Consider the following 22,470-nt stretch of genomic DNA (forward strand, 5'->3'; position numbering starts at 1 on the left):
TCAAAGTGTATTGTAAGGTCTGGAGCTCATTGCCTGAAGATCTTCTGCTTTTTTCATCCTTCACATTTAAAAACTGGTGGAAGACTATTTGAAGTAAAGCAACCTGTATTGAAAGGTGAGATTAAGAACTGCCTGATTCACTCCTTTGGTGACGAGAAACAGCAGATGCTGGAATCTTGAGATAGAAAAATCAAATGCTAAAGAATGCCAGTAATGTCAGGCAGCATCTGTAGAGAGAAATGCATAGACAACGTTCTGGGTCGGGACCCTTCTTCAGTGACTCTTAAAGAAGTGCTCCAAGTGTGGTGTCACCAATGACTTCTGCAGCTGCACTGTAATGTCTCTTTATGTGATAAATTTCAAAAACACTCCATGAAAATAAATTAAAACCAAAACCAAGTCTTTTACAAACCAAATTGAGAAAATTATGGAGCCAAAGTGAGACCTAGAAGAAGTTCATCTTGTGGAAAGAGTGAATGGCAGAACCTGAAAAAGTCAAAGTATGACTAGACAGGAATATGTAACGGGTTACAGTTAAATCAGGCTTGATCTTGTTGAATGGTGGAGCAGGCTTGAGGGTCTATGGGGCTCTGCTCAATTTCAAGTCTCTCCACATCCAGTAGATCATGGCCCCTCCACGTCTTAATGATTCTGTCAGGTACCCGTTCATAAAACATCGTACAGCACAAGAACAAGCCCGATGGCACACAATGTCTGTGCTGAACATGATGCCAAGAACATCATTTATCTACCTGTACATAAACCCATACACCTCCATTTCCTGCATATCCTTATGTCTATCCAAAAGTCATTAAATGCCACTAATGTAACTGCTTCAACCACCATCCCGGCAGTGCGTTCTAGGCACTCACCACCCTCTGTTGTAAAAATAGAACTGTGCATCTCCTTTAATCTTTGCCCCTCTCACCTTAAAGCTGTGTCTTGTACTATTTAATTTTTATGTCCTGGGGACAAGATTCTGACTGTCTACCCTATCCATGCCACTCTAATTTTTTATATACTCCTATCAGCAACCGCATCACACTTGTTTGAATTAAACTTCATCTGCCGTTTCTCTGCCCATTTCTGTAGCTGATCTGTATCCCGCTGTATACTTTGACAGCCTTCCTCACAGTCCTTCCACCACAGCAATCTTGATGTCAACTGCAAACTTAATAACCAACCTGTCCACACTTACAGTGCCCTCAATAATGTTTGGGACAAACACCCATCATATATTTATTTGCATCTGTACTCCACAATTTGAGATTTGTAGAATGTGAGAATAGAAAAAATCACACGTGGGTAAAGTGGCCATTGTCAGATTTTAATAAAGGCCATTTTTATACATTTTGGTTTCACCATGTAGAAATTACAGTAGTGTTTATAGTACTCCCCCATTTCAGGGCACCATAATGTTTGGGACATAGCAATGTAAATGAAAGTGGTCTTCTTTTGTATTTTGTTGCATATCCTTTGCATGCATTGATTGCTTAAAGTCTGCGATTCATGGACATCACTGGTGATGCTCTGCCAGGCCTGTATTGCAGCCTTTAGCTTATGCTTGTTTTGGGGGCTAGTCCCCTTCAATTTTCTCCAGCATATAAAAGGCATGCTCAATTGGGTTCAGATCGGGTGATTGACTTGGCCACAAGAATTGTCTATTTGTTAGCTTTGAAAAACTCCGTTGTTGCTTTGGCAGTATGTTTGGGATCATTGTCTTGCTGCAGAATGAACTGCTGGCCAATGGGTTTTGAGGCATTTGTTTCAACTTGAGCAGATAGGATGTGTCTATACACTTCAGAATTCATTATGCTACTACTATCAGCAGTTGTATCATCAATGAAAATAAGTGAGCCAGTACCTTCAGCAGCCATACATGCCAGGCTATAACACCCCCACCTCCGTATTTCACAGATGAGGTGGCAGGCTTTGGATCTTGGGCAATGCCTTCTCTCGTCCATACTTTACTCTTGCCATCACTCTGATATAAGTTAATCTTCATCTCATCTGTCCACAAGACCTGTTTCCAGAACTATGGTTGCACTTTTATGTACTTCATGGCAAACTGTAACCCGGCCATCCTATTTTTGCGGCTAACCAGTCGTTTGCATCTTGCAGTGTAGCCTCTGCATTTCTATTCATGAATCCCTCTGTGGACAGTGGTCATTGACAAATCCACACATGACTCCTGAAGAGTGTTTCTGATCTGTCGGACAGGTGTTTGAGGATTTTTCTTTATTATAGAGAGAATTCTTCTGTCATCAGCTGTGTAGGTCTTCCTTGGCCTGCCAGTCCCTTTGCGATTAGTAAGCTCACCAGTGCTCTTAATGATGTTTCAAACAGTTGATTTTGGTAAGCCTAATGTTTGGCTGATGTCTCCAACAGTTTTATTCTTGTATCTCAGTCTCATAATGGCTTTTTTGACTTTCATTGGTACAACTTTGGGCCTCATGTTGATAAACAGCAATAATAGTTTCCAAAGGTGATGACTAGGTGCTGGGAGCTCTCTTATACCTGCACCTGAGCAGTTACAAACGCCTGTGAAGCCATGTGCAGAGCTGCCTAGTAGTACGGATTTTCCGTATTTTGTACGGAAATGCGATTAGAATATGGATGTACGGTTTTGTGCTGTTAAATACGGATTTTAAATACGGAGTTCAGTTCAGTCTGAAGAAGGGTCTCGACCAGAAAAATCACCCATTCCTTCTCTCCAGGCTGCCTGTCCTGCTCCAGGTTTAAACAGAGTGCTGTCAGTTTAACACGTGGGAATTTAAATGAAGAGCTGTCGGCTACAGCGCTATGGGTTCGAAAAATAGCGCTACCAGCTGAGTGCTATGGGCTTTAAACATTGTGCTATGGCCACAGCACTATGGGTCACAGACTGTTCAGGAAAATTCTCGTATAACAATGAGTCTTTGGAATTCTCTTTCTCAGTGGTAGTGAGCCTTTGATTATTTTTCAGGCAGTGGTAGAATTCTGGATAAGCCTAGTGGTGAACGGATACCAGTGGGATTGTAGTTACATTGGGATTGGGCTTGATTTTACAGAACGGTGGGTGGACTCAAGGGGAACAGAGGGAGGGGTGGAGAGGATGGAGAGGAGAGGGAGAGAGGGAGGAAGGGAATATGAGAGGAGGGAGGGAGAAAAAAGGAAGGAGGAGAGAGGGTGGGTGGGTGGGAAGGGAGGGAGGGAGAGATAGATAGAGGGAGGGGGATAGAGGGAGGGTGGGCGAGAGGGAGGGAGAGAGAAAGGAGGGTGAGAGGGAGGGAGAGGGAGGCTTCCAAAATGGCTTCTACATCATCATCTGGTGCTAAAAGCAGGAAGCAGCTGTTCAAACAGCAGCATACAAAGAGATGGCAATGAATGCACTGTCAAGTAAGGTGCGTAGAAGACATGTCAATTGGTAGCAAAGTTATGCATTCTTGTGCTCTTACATGGGTATGACTGCACATAAAAAAAAAATTTAAATCTCCAAAATGGTACTGCGTAAAAATGCTGATTTCCTCTGCAAAATACTGATTTTCAGTTAGTAGAATACTGAAATGCTCTGACAAAACTTGGCAGCTCTGCATGTGTCCAAACATTATGGTGCCCTGAAATGGGAGGACTGTGTATAAACACAGCTGTAATTTTTACATGGTGAAACCAAAATGTATAAAAACGGCCTTTAATAAAATCTGACAACGTTCACTTTAACCACATGTAATTTTTGTCTATTACAAATCTCAAATTGTGAAAAACAGAGGCAAATAAATAAATGGTGGGTCTTTGTTCCAAACATTATGGAGGGCACTGTACGTCCAAGTCATTTATATTCATCACAAGCAGCAATGGTCCCAGCATAAATCCCTGTGAAACTCCACTGATCACAAACTTCCAGCCTGAATATTACAAATCTGAGCTGAATACAAAGCCTGAATATTATCCTTCTATCACAACCCTCTCTTCTATCAGTAAGCCAGTTCCAATTCCATACGACCAAGTCACTATAATCCCATGCATCTTGATCTTCTGGATCATCCTACCTTGAGGGACTTTATCAAATGCCTTACTAAGCTCCATGTAGACAGCATCCACCTCCCTGCCCTCATCTATCATCTTTGTCACCTACTCTAAAATCTCAATCAAGTTATGAAGACGCAATATGCCATGTACAAAGCCATTCTGATTGTCCCAAATTAACCCATTCCCTTTGAAATGGGAATAAATCCTATCTTGAAGAATCGCCTCCAATAGTTTCCTTATAACTTACATCAGGCTCACCAGCCAATAATTCTCTGAATTCTCTCTACTTCCCTTCTTAAATTAGCCACTCTCCAATCCTCCGGGGCCTCACCTGTGGCCTGAGAAGATGTACAGAACTTCTTCAAGACTCTCAATCTCATCTCTTGTCTCAATAACCTGGATAAAGCCCATTACGTCCTGGCAATTACCTACCGTATCCTCTTCAAGAGCCCCAACACCACCTTCTCCTTAATCTCAAACTGCCCTTGCATGTTAGTATTCTCCACACCAATCTCACTGTCCTCCATGTCCTTATCCTTGCCTGACTCCAAGCACAAATCTCCCTCCTCCCCCCATTATCCTTGAGCTGTCTTACTTTCTCCCTGGTTGTCCTTTTGCCTTTAATATAGCTACAGTATAAAAAGCTTTTGGATTTTCTTTAATCCAACTTTAGCCCTTCTAATCGCCCACTTGAGTTTTTTTTCCTCCTTTCATTATATTCCTGTCTTATTCCAACCTCTCTTAAACCTCACATGCGTCTTATTTTTATTTTTATTTTTGACAAAATTGACCACCTCTTTAGTCATCCAAGGTTCCCTTACTTTGCCATTGTTATCTCTCCTCCTTCTGGGAACATGCTGGTTTTGAACATCGATCAACTGACCTTTAAACAACTCCCACATGTCAGTAGTGAACTTGCCCAATAACTATTACTGCCAGTGTTCCCTCCTGCCTAATAACATTGTTCAAGTTCAAGTGAGTTTATTGTCATGTGTTCCTGTATAGGACAATGAAATTCTTGCTTTGCTTAAGCACACAGAAAATAGTAGGCATTTACAACAAAACAGATAAATGTGTCCATATACCATGATATAAGTTTGCTTTACTCCAATTTAGCACCTTCCAGCAAGGTCCGGCCTTCTCCCTATTCATAAACAATCCGAAAACTTAGAGTTGTGATCTCTATCCCCAACATGCTCTTCCACTGAAATACCTGGCCAGACTTATTTCCCAAAGCAAGGTCAACTTCTCTGGTTGCACTATCCAAGATTCAAGAGAGTTTATTGTCATGTGTCCCAGATAGGACAATGAAATTCTTGCTTTGCTTCAGCACAACAGAATACAGTAGGCATGAATACAGAACAGATCAGTGTGTCCATATACCATTATATAAATATATACACACATGAATAAATAGATAAAGTGCAAATAAACAGATGATGATCTGTTAATGTTCAGAGTTTTGGCGATAATGGTCTGTTAATGTTCAGAGAATGGGGGCTCGAGAAAGCACATCAGTGTTCTCCCTATCAAAGCGTGTGTAAAACGCATTGAGCTCGTCAGGGAGTGATGTTTCGCCGACATTCGAGCTACCTCCTGATCTTGCCTTGAAGGAGGTGATTGCATTCATGCCCCGCCACAGCTGCCGAACATCTGTCTCATCCTCAAGCTTGGAGCAGAAGTCCCTTTTGTCCCTTTTGACCAAGGTCGTATATGGACTTCTTGTAGACCACTGTATCCACGGTTAGTGCGGATCTCAAAGTTCATCCAAGGCTTCTGATTGTGAAACACTCGGAAGGTTTTTGTAGGGGTGCAGTCCTCCACACATTTCTTTATGAAGTCTGTAACGACTGGCGTATTCGTTCAGGTCCATTGCCGAGTCCTTGAACATTGCCCAGTCTACAGACTCCAAACAGTCCTGGAGTTGTTCCTCTGCCCCACCCCCCTGACCAGCTCGGTACAGTCCTCACCTCTGGGGGTGAACGCTTCAATTGCTGCCTGTATGGTCGGATTTACCAAAGTGAGGGCGAGGGATAGAGTGATAGGCATTCTTGATGGTGGTGTAGCAGTGGTCAAGGGTGTTTGGTACTCTGGTGCAGCAGGAGACATGTTAGTGGAAGTTAGGGAGCGATTTCTTGAGGTTTGCTTTGTTGAAGTCCCCAGCTCTGGTGGTAAACACCTTGGGGTAAGACGTCAGATGTTTGTTGACCACAGCGTGCAGTTCCTCCAGTGTCAGATGGACGTCTGCTTGGGGTGGGACGTAGACCGTGGTCAGAATGATGGAGGTGAATTCACTCGGAGGGTAGAAGGGGCGGCACTTCACGGCCAGATGTTCGAGGTGTGGAGAGCAGGAGTTGAACAGGACTGCCATGTCTGAGCACCACGCTGTTTCATAAAACCCTCTTGGATACACCTCTCAAATTCTGCCTCATCTAAGCCTTTGGAACTGTGCAAGTCCTAGTCAATATTCGAAAAGCTTTGGCATCTTCGGTAATCCGTCTACAAATCTGTTCCTCTATCTCCTGCTTACTTTCCTTCCATGTTTTTGTGTCATCAGCAAACGAACCGTTGGTGCCTTTATCCACATGATTTTATTAATTGTAACATCCTAAGACCCCAGCATCAATCCCTCAGGCAGACTACTTGTACCACTTTGCCAGACATTTATGTCGACTCCCTGTTTTCCTGTTACCCAACTTATCTTCTGCCTAATGTGTAGTAATGTGTAACTTCCTACTCCATGAGCTTTCATTTACCATAATAACCTTTGTGGCACCTTATTAAGTGTCTTCTGAAAACCTTATTACAGCCTGTCCGTTCTTCTTGAAAATATAGACGATGGATAACATAGTGAACAAAGCATTTGTTAGCTTGCATTCAACACCTTTGCAATTAAAGACCAGCACACCACTTGCCCTCCTTGCCTAACTGCACCTGTCTACTGTTTTGTGTGATTCATGCAGAGGCACTGGGATATCTCTCAACTGTCAATCCTTTCCTGCTTTTTCCATTTAGAAAATCTTGTATTTGGTTCCTCTTACACAAGTGCATGACATCATACTTTCCCCCGCTAAACTCCAATTGTGCAACGTCGCCCACTCACTATAAATGCAGAATCAGAATGTCCTCATCACAACATGCCTTTTAAAAAAATAAAATAATAAAAAAAACTATTTTGGTATCATCTGCAAACTTGGGAATCATAGAGCATTGGAACAAGCTCTTTGGCCTAACTTTTCATGCCAACCAAGATGCTCATTTAGTCCCATTTTCCTGCACTTGGCCAATATCCCTCTAAACCTTTCCTTTCCATGTACCTATCCAAATGGCTTTTAAATATTGTAATTGTGCACATCTCATGTGCCTTATCTAAGGTCTCATTGAACTAAATCTTTACAGCACCATCTAAAGCCTTCATACAATTCCCAAATACAAACATGATGCCTTACACCCAAAGCATTGATGTATAGAGGTTCAATGTAATTTGCTTGCTTAGGTTCTCAATGTCTCCATTTGTAAAGTCCAGGCTCCGACATATGGCACCACAGGTAGACAAGGTGGTGAAGAAGGCATATGGCACACTTGCCTATGCCATGCTTTTGGAAAGATCAGATTATTTTCAATGGATCTGAGGAGTCGGAAGGATGACAGAGGTTTATTAAATATACATGAGGTAGATGGTCACTACATTTCCTAGAATAGGGGAATCTAAAACTCGAGAACAGACTTTGAATGTGAGGGAGGTAAAAGATTTAAGGAGATCTGAGAGGTGAGTCTTTCACACAGAGGATGATGGGTATGTGGAACGACATGCCAGAGGAAGTGGTTGAAGCAGCTACATTAACAACATTTTAAAATAACTTGGATAGGTGCATGGATAGGAAAGGTTTCAAGGAATATGGACTAGACGCAGGTAACTAGAACCAGCTGCGATAGACATAGAAACATAGAAAATAGGTGCAGGAGTAGGCCAATTGTCCCGTCGAGCCATTCAATGTGATCATGGCTGATCATCCAAAATCAGTGCTCCATTCCTGCTTTCTCCGCATATCCCTTGATTCCCTAGTAATTCCGTTGGTCAGCATAGATGAGTTGGGCCAAAGAGCCTGTGTCCATGCTGTATCCATGCAAGGACTATCTTAACATAATTTTATTATAATGAAATATTTGTGTATAAATATGCCTAAGTCTGTGACTGCATCCTTTTTATAATTAGACTTATTACAAAACTGTGCTAATTCTTGCTTCAAAAAGTACCACTTTTTAATGTAAGATAATCACATAAAACTTGCATCAAATAATGTTTTGCCAAAGACAATGTTCCTGCATGTTTTTTGCCTATCGTGCGCACAGGCTGCAAGTTTTTGCCAGTACTGGGACTATTGCACGCACATCTGCATGAATTTAAAACAGTTCAGTACATGAACTTGTTTTGGGAGGCAGTTTTGAACATTGGATTTGATGTCACAAAGGACCTCTGGGCATAGTTGTAAATGCACACCACCTTAATTTAGACATTCTTTGAGTGAAAACAAAATCAGGAGCTCAATGCCTGAAAAACCCCACAAAAAGCTGGCAAGTCTCTGAAAGCCAGGCTTTGTTAAGAATGAATCTTAACATTTCAGATCCATGTCAAGCTGGGAAGGAAAGCTATGGAGCTGAAGCATGGACTCTCGGCGAAACCTGGCCTGCTAAGCATTCCTGGCATTGTTCTAGTTTTTCTGCAACATCCTGTGGATCCATTTCCTTTGACAATTCTGTCAGTGAAGCAAGAAAGCCTTGAGCTTTGTGCCTTATTTTGGGTGGAGCTGGTCATCAGTGACGTTTGCAATGATTGAAACTGGGAAAACGAGTGGGCAGCTTGAGTGTCAGCCAGTCATTGCTCAATGGATGGAGGGGAAAAAACGACTATTCAACAGGTATTTAGAAGGATGATCTTTTTCCTGGGCAGAAACACAATGAATCAGGCTGTTATGTTGCAGTTGAGCTTGCTGTAGTTTTTCTCAGCACGCTTAAGATCAATTTCATTTTGAAATGATGCTTGATTTTATAAATAGTTTATAATTATTAAAGAAGGTCCTGGTAAAGTTATTTGCAATACTGGGCAACCAGTAGCCATGAATGACTGAAAGCATATTTACGGTTTCTTGCCGTAAATAGCTCAAATAGCAAATAGCCTTGGCAGGTCAGACAGCACCTGTGGAGAGGGAAATGGAATTAGAGTTTTGGGTTACTGACCTTCCATCAGGTCATTGTTACCTCCGGTTTTCTCTTCACAAATGTTGCTTGATCCATTGTGCATTATTTTCAGATTTCTGATCTTTTAAAAAAAAATTATTGAGCTGAGGAGGGATTATGATTGGATCAACAACACGGTGCAACTCTCACCATTTGCCCTGGTTTTCTCAGGTCTCGATCATTCTCATCTTCACCTTCCCCAACTCCCTCTCCATCACGAGCAAAAGATGCTGCAGGAGCAAAGACCAAAGGCGGAACAGTTGTCGGTGGTGGAACGGGCGATGCCCCAACTCCCACTGGCAAAAGGTAACGTTGCTGATGACCATCTATTAAACATTGTCTGTATCAACAGTTCAAAACTGCAGAATATTCCATTCATAATATGTCTACATTAATTACTAATTTGGGGTAGCATAGGTGCAGCCCAAGCTTTGAAGATCCTCTAATTCTAATTGTGCCAGTTTTAACTATACATTTCTCTGATGAGCTATCCCCTTTTCCATCCTGTGACCACTAAACAAAGTGCAGTAATAACTTTCACATTATAATGCAACAGATTTGTTTTAAAGTGTAAAGCTGAACTGGTAGGTTATGGGGCGATCTCTGACTGCAAAAGCACCTTTGCACTCGAGAGTAATCACAACATAACAATGGTAATTGTTGATTATGCACTAGTGGCAGTTATACCTTTTGGGAATTTCATGCACTCTCCTTTTCTCTTGACCCCATCTAATTTCTCACCGGACGGCACGGTTGCTGCCTTGCAGCGCTTGCAGCGCCGGAGACCCGGGTTCAATCCCGATTATGGGTGCTGTCTGCACGGAGTTTTATGTTCTCCCCGTGACTACGTGAGTTTTCTCTGAAATCTTCAGTTTCCTCCCACACTCCAAAGATGTACAGGTTTGTTTGTTAATTGGCTTGGTATAAAGGTAAATTGTCCCTAGTGTGTAGGATAGTGTTAGTGTGTGGGGATTGCTGGTCGGTGCGGATTCGGTGAACTGAAGGGCCTGTTTCCGCGCTGTATCTCTAAAACTCCAACCCTCTTCTCCTGTCCTGATTCCATTCACCAACTTATGTAAACACTCAGCTCATCAGGCAGCATCTGTCAAAAGAGCGGCAACTGACATTTCAGGTTGAAAACTCTTCCTTAGATCTGGATAAGAGAGAAAACATTATGGGCCTGTCGCACTTAGGCGACTGCTGGAGACAATGTAGTCGCCACATGTTCGCGGGTGGTTGCCGGGGAGTCGCCTTCATGCTCGTGAGGAGCTCCCACATTCTGGGAACTAGTCGTGGCCTCATTATGGTTGCCGCGAATTTTTCAACATGTTGAAAAATTAGCGCCGACCAGAATGAAGCTGCCATGGAGAGTAGCGAGAATTCTCGAGCCGTAGGAGGTCCTAATGGGTTGCCAGGAGGTTGAAGATTCTCTGGTGCTGACCGGTGAATTTCATTGACTCATTGGGGAAAAAAAGTTAAGTAGTAATTTTCAGAATCAAGGATACCCGACCGGTAATGTTAAATGTCCGCCGAGCTTCACAGCCATGTATCCCTGGCTTCTTAAAAGTTGTCTCCACTCCTTCTCCCCCGCCTTTTAAAGGACTTACCATACACTGTGGTTTAGCCGTCTTTTTACAGCGCCAACCTTCCTGTACATCGCAATGTGTGTCTGTTTCACCTTGGCTTGCACCGTATGAATTTTTTAGACAGCGCTCCACCCCCGCTTGCCCTGTCCTCCGCCTGTATAATTTGGCGTGGCCTGATACATGCCGCGTTCGGCCAGTTTTAGAGGGTGTGCTACGCTTTCAGAAAACCATGTACACATCAGTTTAGACACAAAAAGCTGGAGTAACAGCACAGTGGGAAAGGGCAGCATCTCCGGAGAGAAGGAATGGGTGACGTTTCGGGTCGAGACCCTTCTGCAGTCTCGACCCGAAAGGTCACCCATTTCATCTCTCCAGAGATGCTGCCTATCTCGCTGAGTTACTCCAGCTTTTTGTGTCGAACTTCAGTTTAAACCTTTAAATTTTTCTCAAAGTGGGATTTTGTAAAGTTAAAAATGTGAATCTTGTAAAATATTACATCAATCTGAACGAAACTTGATACAACACGCACAGAGGCAATGGTAAGTAAGGTAGGCCAATAATTGTAGCGCTATCATGTACCTTTTTGGTGTAATTGAAGGCATGATTATGCTCACACGCCCCGTCCCCCAACGCAATAATTCACCCACTCACTCGTTCCCCCAACTTAACCCATTTCCACCACTCACCCGTTGCACCAACATAACCCGTTTCCCCCAACACAATATTGCACCACTCACCCATAGCTCCGAATTGCACAGGGGCTCCTCATTTCGCCATATTCACACGCACATTTGCACCTGCTAGAGCTAGTGTAACAAGTGTTGTTGTTGCAGTGTAACAAATGTTGTTGCAATATTGTTGCTATCCAAGTACACTTTGATAGCATTGTTGTTATCAAAGTGTACTTGGATAGCAACAATGTTGCTATTGTGACATAATTGGCAGCATATGTAAATGAGATCCCATTGTGGTTGGAGGACTGTGAGATGCCATTGTGACGTCTTCACTACAAGTTGCCAGAAAACTCAGTTATTCTTCTCAAAGTGTGCTTTTTTAAAAGTTTAAATATCAATAACTTATGAAATATAACATCAAATCTGAAGGAAAATTGACAAGATCGACGACAGGATAAAGCTCGATATGGTTCTGCAAACAATTTAGCGCTACCGTGTACCATTTTGGCGTAGATACAACCTCAAATCACACACACACACACACACACACACACACACACACACACACACAAACACACACACACACACACACAAACACCGCGCACACGCACACCAACAATGCACGCACACACACACTTCGAGCCAGCACCGCCATTCATTGTGATCATGGCTGATCGTCCCCTATCAAAAACCCGTGCCTGCCTTCTCCCCATATCCCTCGACTCCACTAGCCCCTAGAGCTCTATTTAACTCTCTCTTAAATCCATTCAGTGACTTCCAATCCAATCCAATCCAATCCAACTTTATTTGTTAAGCACTTTAAGACAACCAATGTTGACCAAAGTGCTGTACAGAAGAACAAACAAGACATCATAAACAGACAACATAACAGAACATAACATAACAGCTCACATAAGGCGCATAAATCACATATGAAGTACAACAATAAATCAAAAGACATAAAACATGAGCAAAAAACAATAACCACGCAACAAAGCAATCAAAATAAGAAACCAAACCAAGCAAATAAAGTCGACATCTTACTGGGTATCAAAGGCCACGGAGAAGAGATGGGTCTTAAGAAGAGATTTAAAAACAGACAAAGAAGAGGCCTGTTTAATGTGGAGAGGCAGATCGTTCCATAATTTGGGTGCCGACACAGCAAAGGCACGGTCCCCTCTGAGCTTCCGCTTAGTTTTTGGCCCACTCAGGAGCAGCTGATTATCTGACCTGAGAGAGCGGGCAGGTGTATAAGGGTGTAGAAGCTCAGATAGGTAGGGCGGAGCAAGACCATTTAGGGATTTAAAAGCAAATAAAAGAACTTTAAAATGGATCCTAAACTGAATAGGCAACCAGTGGAGTGAGGCTAAAATGTGCGAAATGTGCTCATGTTTACGTGTGCCAGTTAAAAGACGTACAGCTGCATTCTGTACCATCTGGAGACGGGCGATGGAGGACCCACTAACCCCCACATACAGTGCATTGCAGTAATCCAGCCGAGTGGTAACAAAGGCGTGGATTACCGTCTCAAAGTGCTGCCTTGACAGAATTGGCTTTATTTTGGCCAGCTGCCTCAAATGGAAAAAGCTTGATTTAACAACAGCCTTAATCTGACTGTCAAATTTAAGCTCAGGGTCCAATTTAACCCCTAGGTTTGTGATGCTTGGTTTGTTATACTGGGCCAGGGAGCCCAGATCTACAGGGGGGGCCCCAGTGGTGCCACCAAAAACCATTGGCCTCCACTGCCCTCTGTGGCAGGGAATTCCATAAATTCACAACTCTCTGGGTGAAAAAGTATTTTCCCACCTCAGTCCCAAATGACTTCCCCTTTATTCCAAGACTGGCCCCTGGTTCTGGACTCGCCCAACATTGGGAACATGGTGTTGATGGACTTTATCGGGGGGTCTTAAAGAGATAGCTAGTGCAGCAGTTGATGTGTTAGCTTTAATTTTGAGATTCTTATCTTTCATCTGAACATTTTGCATTTTTCCAGTCTCAATGCTGAATTCACCTTTTTCACTTGTTTTTCTTTTTACATTAGAGAAATTGGACAGTTCTGCTTTGAGACTATCCGAACAATTCCACCTGAGTGTTTCCCTCTTCACAGATATTGCCCAATCTTTCAGAATTCTTCTTTGGTTTCGGGTTTCAGCAGGGCTTTGACCTACATTTCAGCTGTAACGTCTGTTTGGATTGGCTTCTCAGACTTCCTCTTTAAGCAATTAATATGATTATTCTGTAAACAGCATGATCACTATGACAACCCTGACCTCAGCCTATCAGAGAGGTTCTCTGTATTCTTCCCACCATCCTAAACCTTCTCTTCAACCAACAATTTAACTATTTCTTTTCCACAGATACTGCCTGGCTCAGTAAGTGTTCCTGGTTGGTTTTATTTTGAATTTACATCAGCAATTTGGTTTGTTTTTCAATAAATTCACAGGGTCAGGGTAAAAGAAGTGGTTGGGTGGGATTTCAAGCTGTTCCACAGAGATATCTGCTGTTCAGAGGCCTCTGTGCTCAATGCCTGGAGTAAAAGTAATACTTCAACCTGGAATGTCTTCATTGCTACAGCACAAAATAATATGATGCAATTCTGTCAGACTTTTATATTTCACAATCTGAAACTATGAAGTCATTAAATATTTCTTCATTCTGCCTCATCTCGTTAAAAGTGAAATGACATTTGATTCCATTTCTAAAAAATAGTAAACAGAATTCATGTGAGAAAATAATTTCTAAATATGCATTTCAAACTTGCCTAACCTTTTTTTGACACCTGTAAAGTGAACGAACTGACCTGCTGACAATAGAGCAGCAAGGTTTGCAGTAAACGGCATAATTCCTGCCTGGAAAATACTGTTTATTGCAATGTATGTGTGCTAGAAAATTGTAGTGAGCTGATGTGTGTGGCTGCTGAATTTCTCATCATAACGTCACAGCTCAGTGTATTCAGATCATTCCTGTTACAGCACAACACAAGCCAAGAGCTTCCTTTAGCTGCTCGCCTATAATATTAAGATGTTCTAAATATTTAATGTTCTGTTTTTCAAACAGTGAAAAAGCTGTGAAGAAACTGCCATCGCCACAGCCTGTAGGGCAGACAGCAGGAGCAAAGGTTGCAAAGGCCAATGCAGAGAGTGCAAAACCTGCCGAGAACAGAGAGGGAAGGAAGAAGGAACGCCCGCCCCGCACACCACCCAGGAGGTCAGACAGAGACTTCCATCAGCAATCATTCCTGGACAAGCTATCTTGTTTAGATTAAAGCTGTCTTTTCTCACATCACACAGTGCAACACCAACAGGAAATGCATGAGAGGAGAGAAAAATTGTTAATCTATCGGCAGTCCAGCAGATCAATTTTCCCCATGGCCACAGTGAGATTCTGAATCATTTTAATACTAAGACCTTGGGATACCTTTTCAGTAACTTTACCATTATGCTTCTGTACTGGGTAAAGTTCTTTCACAGAGGGCACGGGTTTACAGTGAGAGCGGAAATATTTAAGAGAGATCTGAGGGGCAGGTCTTTCACACACACGGTGATGGGTATATGGAGCAAGATCCCAGAGGAGGTGACATACGGAACCATTTGCAGGCACAAATACAACATTTACAACATAGAACTATACAACACAAGAACTGGCACTTCTGCTCACAGTGTCTGTGCTGAACATGATGTCAAGACCAACTCTTATCTGCCTACACAATATCCATATCCATTCCCTGCATATTATGTGCCTAACCAAAAGTTTCTTAAATGCCACTACCCTCGACAACAGATTCCAGGTACTTATCACCCACTGTGTAAAATAAAAAAAAGACATCTACATATCTCCATTAAACTTTGCTCCTTTCCCCTTAAGGCTATGCCCTCTGGTTTTTGATGGGTTTTATCCGGGGCAAAAGGTTCTGACTGTCTATTCTACCTACGCCTCTCATAATTTTGTATCCTTAGATCAGGTCTCCTCGTAGCCTCCCGCATCCAAGAGAAAACAAACATTTAAAAGACATTTGCAGTGTTGCACATATAGTAACGGTTTAGAGGGATAGGGGGGCAAACGTAAACAAATGGGGTTAGTGTAGATACAGAGGCATCTTGACTGACCTAGATATTGGGCAGAAGAGCTCTTTTCCATCTGTATAGCTATATAAATCTGAGGCAAAATGCACTTTCTGCAGCTACCCTCTTCTATGGGTAGCCTCCACGAAAGTTATACACTATTTCAAAGGAATGCAACAGTAAGGATGCTGCAGTAACAGAGTGCAGAAGAGATTCAGGCTGCCTCTTCCGTGCCTCCCCTTTGAATTTCAATGCCATGAGATACCTCCTTATGTCGTTGGCAGCCCATCATCATGTTTATAAATTGTGCCGGGCTTTTTTAAATCTACATTAAGACATTGTTTAAGTACTGCTTATTAGAATTTGTTTCTGCCTTGCTTTCCCACTGCATTGACTATGCTTGGACAGGAAAATATGGTGATATGAGGATGACCTTTTGTAATTTTGGCTTTACTTTTATTAAAGTAGGAAGCGACTGACGTCAACATAGAATCAGAACCGTATAGCACAGAAACTAGCTTACAAGAAAAACAGTGCTAGAATAACCTAGCAGGTCAGGCAGCATCTCAGGAGGCCTCTTGGATCAACCTCATCCATGCCAACTGTGATGCCAGTGTATACTTATTCCATTTACCTACATTTGCCAGTATCTCCAGCGTTCCTATCTAAGTACCTGTGCCTTTTAAATGTTGTAACTGTATCTGCATCTAACATCACACCGCCCTCTGAAAAACTTAATCTGCAGATTCCCGTTAAATTTTTCTCCCCTCAGCTTAAATCTGTGCCCTCTAGTTTAAGACTCCCCTGCTCTTGGGGGAAAAAAGGACTCTCACCATCCACCCGCTATATGACTCTCATCATTTTATAAACCTCAAAGGTCCCTCCTCAGCCTCCTACGGTTCAGTGAAACTAATCCCAGCCTGTCCATTCTCCACTAATATCTGTTGCCCTCCCTTCCAGGTAACATTCTGGTGAATATCTTCTGCACTCTCATTATTACTGCAGCTTCCTTCCTATTGAATTCCTTTGAAATATTGTAAAACTGCTAATTGACAGGTTTTAAATAAATCCATTGCAATAAACATGATCAGTACTTTAATTCTTTATCTGCTCAATTAAACACAAATTATATTTGTTGTTAGCAGGAAGACCGCAAGTGCTAGCGGGAGTGATAGTGGCAGCAGCTACAGTGGGTCAAGTTCACATTCACGGTCGCATTCTCGTTCAGTATCTCGGTCAACATCAGCATCTGGCTCACGGTCTGCATCGGGTTCCCATCGATCCAGGTAAAGTAAACATACTCCTATCCATAATAATCATTCAAGTAATCAGTCCTTGTAAGGAGTGGGGTGACCCTGAATGATTTGGTCTGTGGAAATTTAGGCCACTTCAGGATCTTAAAATTAGAGGCAAGAATAGCATTAACCTCTGGTTCAGGACCACCATCCATTGAAGCCTGTTTGGACATCCATGGTGGGTTTTGTGCAAATTTAAGTTGGTTATAGTGTCCCCTTTGGGAATAGCCCGGCAGCACATGACAAATGTTCAGACAAACTTAGTCAGGGCAGTCGCTATTGTCACAGGCTGTCCTCTGACAACAAAGAGTAGACTAAAACTGAATCCTGAAATAAAAACTAACATTCGACAAGTCTGACATTGTGCAGAAAGAGAGAGTTAACATCTTGGGTTCAATATCCTTTGTCCATTATGAACATTACTAATGACCTTTTTGTAAAAAAACATCCAACGTTTTTAACGCTGCCATGGTGGGATGTGACCTCAGTCTCTGGATTATTGGTTCATGCATGTGAATTATCAGTTGACTCAACTGCTGTGCCTCTTAACACATAACCCTGCAGCATTAATAACAACACAAGGCATATAATTTGCCTCTGGCAGACCAGCTTAGTGTATGACTGCTTGGGTGTCAATTCAGTTGCGTGTAAGAACAAAATAAAACTTGTATTCTCTTCCCTCTTGTTTAAAAAACGTTTCATGCTTGATGATATGAATGAGATCAGGTGCTTGATTCACCATGGAACTGAATTGGTACCTCCGTGAAATGTTGTAAAGAATCTGATTTGTTCCAGGTCCCTCAGCGTGAGCAGTGTGTCATCCGTGTCAAGTGCATCGTCAAGCAGCAGCTCTGTCAGAAGTGCAGACTCTGAGAACATGTATGCAGATTTAGCCAGTCCCGTGTCCTCTGCAAGCTCCCAATCGCAAGTCCCTGCTCAGCAGCAGAAGCAGAAGGAAAAAGGTGCGTACTACCTCTTGGAGTGCAGGAACTCAGGCCAGTCAGAAGACATTGTTGTGTCTCCGGCCTGAGTTTGAGTTTAGTTTATTGTCATGTACCCAGGTACAGTGAAAAGCTTTTGTTGCGTGCTATCCAGTCAAAAGCTTTTCCCTGTACCTTGGTACAAGTGACAATAAACTAAACTCAGACTCAAACCCAGTGATGTGAGGGACTGTGACCTGGGACTATTTCTTGAGGTTAAGGAGACCTGTCACCGGGCATTTGCACAGCTCTTTGTTGCCACTTTTGGAGAACTGTTTCTATCTCTGATACAATGGCATGACATGACTACTCAAATTCCATGTGAATGGCCTTTCTGAACTGAGGCAGTGGTGTTTGGCATGCGTTATACTTTAGGTGATTATGTGGTAATTAAATTAAAATATACACTTAGGATCGTGCTCAAATTTTGGCAACAGTCAGAATTTCCAAATGTGATATGTACTAAAGTAACATGAATTGGTTGGAACAATAATTCTACCAACCCACCGCGGAGAGGACAATCCCTCGGATCCTCAGTTCCAATTGGCCTTGTAGCCTAGATTTATTAACTGCATTCGTTGGTCTGCTGTGGTGATTCTTTAAAGTGTTATTTTGGTTACCGTGCCAATGCCCTGGGCAGTAAATCAATGTGCTGTGATAACAGAACTGTTTCAATGTCTAAATATGGGGGAGGCAATATGGTCGTTAAATCACAGGTTTAGACCCAGATCCAGAGGCAGGGGCTCGAATCCCTCGGCACGGCTTCATGGCCGTGGGACATTACAGCGCCCGCCGGGGGCTCCAACTTTGTGACATTTGGACCGGGAGCGGGGCCGTAAATCGCCCGGCACGGCCTAAAATGGCCGTGGGACTTATCATCGCCCGCCTGGGGCTTGGACATCGGGAGAGACATGGAGAACAGGGGAGAGAAAAGACTTTGCCTTCCATCACAGTAGTTTCACTGTGATGGATGTTTGTGTGAACTAAATTGTGTGTATGTCTAGGAATTGTCTTTGTTTGTATGGCTGTGGAAACAGAATTTCGTTTGAGCCTCACTGAGGCTCAAATGACAATAAATTGTATTGTATTGTATTGAATCGCACCATGTTAGGGAGACATTTAAATTCAATGTTAATCTCATCAACCATGACGTTACCAGTGAGAATTAATCTGATGCTCTCCTGAAGGGCGTGAGAAAATCAGCCGACCTAACCCGCAAGTATCTACCACAGCCCTGAGCCAGGCCTTTCAGCCTACCAGGTCCATACTGACCAAATATCTTCCTACACCAAATTCCCATTTTTTCCCCACTCATACAGTGGCCTCCATACTGTTTGGGACAAAGACCCATCATTTATTTATTTGCCTCTGTTCTCCACAATTTGAGATTTTGTAATAGAAAAAAATCACATGTGGTTAAAGTGCACATTGTCAGATTTTAATAATGGCCATTTTTACACATTTTGGTTTCACTATGTAGAAATTACAGCAGTGTTTATACATAGCTCCCCATTTTAGGGCACCATAATATTTGGGACACAGCAATGCCATGTAAATGAAAGTAATCATGTTTAGTATTTTGTTACATATCCTTTGTGTGCAATGTGTGCTTGATGTCTGCGATTCATGGACATCACCAGTTGCTGGGTGTCTTCTCTGGTGATGCTCTGCCAGGCCTGTATTATGCTTTTTTTTGGAGGTTAGTTCCCTGCAGTTTTCTCTTCAGCATATAAAAGGCATGCTCAATTGGGTTCAGATCGAGTGATTGAGTTGGCCAGAATTGACCATTTTGTTAGTTTTGAAAAACTCCTTTGTTGCTTTAGCAGTATGTTTGGGATCATTGTCTTGCTGTAGAATGAACCGCCGCCCAATGTTTTGAGGCATTTGTTTGAACTTGAGCAGATAGAATGTGTCTATACATTTCAGAATTCATTATGCTACTACCATCAGCAGTTGTATCATCAATGAAGATAAGTGAGCCAGTACCTTCAGCAGCCATACATGCCCAGGCCATAACACCCCCACCACTGTGTTTCACAGATGAGGTGGTATGCTTTGGATCTTGGGCAGTTCCTTCTCGCCTCGATACTTTGCTCTTGCCATCACTCTGATATGTTAATCTTCATCACATCTGTCCAGAGGACCTTTTTCCAGAACTGTGGTTGCTCTTTTAAGTACTTCTTGGTAAACTGTTACCTGGCCATCCTATTTTTGCCTACCAGTGGTTTGCATCTTGCAGTGTAGCCTCTGTATTTCTGTTCATGACGTCTTCTGCGGACAGTGGTCATTGACATATCCACACCTTGTTCCTGAAGAGTGTTTCTGATCTGTCGGACAGGTGTATGGTTTTTTTTCTGTATTATAGAGAGAATTCTTCTGTCATCAACTGTGGAGGTCTTCCTTGGCCTGCCAGTCCCTTTGCGATTAGTACTCTCACCAATGCTCTCTTTCTTCTTAATGATGTTCCAAACAGTTGATTTTGGTAAGCTTCATAATGGCTTCTTTGACTTTCACTGGTCCTCATGTTGATAAACAGCAATAAAAGTTTCCAAAGGTGATGGAAAGACCAGGTGCTGAGAGCTCTCTTATACCTGCATTAAGGAGGCAATTAAACACACCAGAGCAATTACAAACGCCTGTGAAGCCGTGTGTCCCAAATATTATGGTGCCATGAAATGGGGCGGACTATGTATAAACACTGCTGTAATTTCTACATGGTGAAACCAAGATGTTTAAAAATGGCCTTTATTAAAATCTGACTGTACACTTTAACCACATGTGATTTTTTCCAATTACAAATCTCAAATTTTGGGGTACAGAGGCAAATTGATAAATGATGGGTCTTTGTCCCAAACATTATGGAGGGCACTGCACATTGTTTAGCCAAGTGGTACGGTTCGGTTGGGGGTTTTTTGTTCCCCATCTTCACCTGTTTTGAAACAAAAAAAAAATAATTGGACTAGCTTAGAGGGGCTTGTTGGTCAGTATGGATGAGTTGCACATGTTGGTGGGTCTGGAGTAACATGTAGATCAGACTGGGCTAGGGTCTTCCAGGTGATTGTGCTGTGTAACTCTGACTCTATTAATGTGTAAGAAGGAACTGCAGATGCTGATTTAAACCGAAGATAGACACAAAAAGCTGGAGTAACTCAGCGGGACAGGCAGCATCTCTGGAGAGAAGGAATGGGTGACGTTTTGGGTCGAGACCCTTCTTCATTCCTTCTCTCCAGAGATGCTGCCTGTTCTGCTGAGTTACTGCAGCTTTTTGTGTCTATCTTCTGATTCTATTAACCTTGATGTCCAAAAATCTTCAGGATACTATTATCGGAATGTTAATTTATGCAGAAAATATAAACCTTAAATCTAAAACTAAGGTGTTACTGTCAAAAAATAAGTGGTTCCCATATAAGACGAGACAATACTTTTTCGCTGAGAGTGATGTGTCTGTAAGACTATTCCTAAAGTGAAAACAGAGTCTCTGAATATTTTTAAAACAAGGGAGTGTAATGTTCAGGTTACAATTGCATCAGTCCTGAAAGTAAATGGTCGTGCAGATTTGATGGGTTGAGAGATCTCCTACTGTTTCTCATCTGTCTGCTCTCAGCTCTGTCTGGTTTAGTTTAGTTTAGAGGTACATTGTGGAAACGGGCCCTTCGGCCCACTAAGTCTGTTCCAACCAGCAATCCCCATACACTACTTCTAGTCTAGAGACAATTTACAGAAGCCACAAACCCGCACATCTTTGGAATGTGGGAGGAAACAGAACCCGGCTAAAACCCACGTGGTCACAGGGAGAATGAACAAACTCCACCCGTGTACTGACAGCACCCGTAGTCAGAATCGAACCATAATGCCACTATGCCGCAAGATCTGTCGACTCAGATTATAATACATCAAGTGCTCAACCAGTTACTTGTTAATGTAAGAAGGTTACCACTCCCACCAGTCACTCAGACTGAGAGCTGCAGATTCCCACTGCACACTGCATGAAAACCTTTATCACCTAAAAGGTATGTTGTTTCAACATTCTTCATATCCTTATTTACTGATGTTTAAATGACAACTTGTCAGATGATTTACACACAGAAAGGTTCCTCAGCAATTTAGTGCGCGTCATTTCCAGTGAAGATATCATTCACCAGTTGTGTTTCCTCAATGTTAATAACATCTGAGATTTGTCGTTAGTTTGACATTTTCAACCCTCTCTAATGAATCTCTGAGGGAACAATACTTAAATATTTCCATCACCTTCAGTAAAACCCAAGAAAGAGGAGACGCCGAGGGAGAAGGAGCGTGAAGAGAGGCGAAAACGTGAGATTCCACCACAGCCGCAGAAGACCTCTGCACCAAAACCTGCCCAGATCAGCAAACCCCCACAGCTTGTCTACAGTGCACACAAGGATATCAAACTGACCCTGCTAAACAAGGTAACATGTCTGCACACAACACACTAAACTGGGTTTTCTATTTTACTTTTATTTATCTGTAGAAACGGTGGAGCTGGGAAGTTGCTTAAGTCTGCTCGGCAATTGTTCCTAATGCTGGACACAGGTCAGTGGGGGTGGAGGGGGGGGGGGGTGGGAGATTGCAACCTTCACATGGTCTGCCCTGTTTCGACAAATGCAATC

The 22,470-nt window shown here is 42.6% G+C and overlaps 1 protein-coding gene across 7 annotated transcripts in view; it reads left to right on the forward strand.

Annotated features, from left to right (window-relative positions):
- zc3h18 (zinc finger CCCH-type containing 18) overlaps positions 1-22,470 on the forward strand; it is a 114,119-nt gene that overhangs the window by 80,771 nt on the left and 10,878 nt on the right. For 5 of the 7 annotated variants that reach the window (XM_033035930.1, XM_033035929.1, XM_033035933.1 and 2 more), the window contains 5 exons: positions 9,418-9,552; positions 14,564-14,713; positions 16,710-16,853; positions 17,658-17,824; positions 22,097-22,269. In XM_033035930.1, coding sequence (XP_032891821.1) covers positions 9,418-9,552; positions 14,564-14,713; positions 16,710-16,853; positions 17,658-17,824; positions 22,097-22,269 — 769 coding nt within the window. The remainder of the gene's footprint in view (positions 1-9,417; positions 9,553-14,563; positions 14,714-16,709; positions 16,854-17,657; positions 17,825-22,096; positions 22,270-22,470) is intronic. The other 2 variants (XM_033035931.1, XM_033035935.1) reach the window with 1 other exon arrangement.

The sequence above is a fragment of the Amblyraja radiata genome, chromosome 17, assembly GCF_010909765.2.
Source record: "Amblyraja radiata isolate CabotCenter1 chromosome 17, sAmbRad1.1.pri, whole genome shotgun sequence".
Lineage (NCBI taxonomy): Eukaryota > Metazoa > Chordata > Chondrichthyes > Rajiformes > Rajidae > Amblyraja > Amblyraja radiata.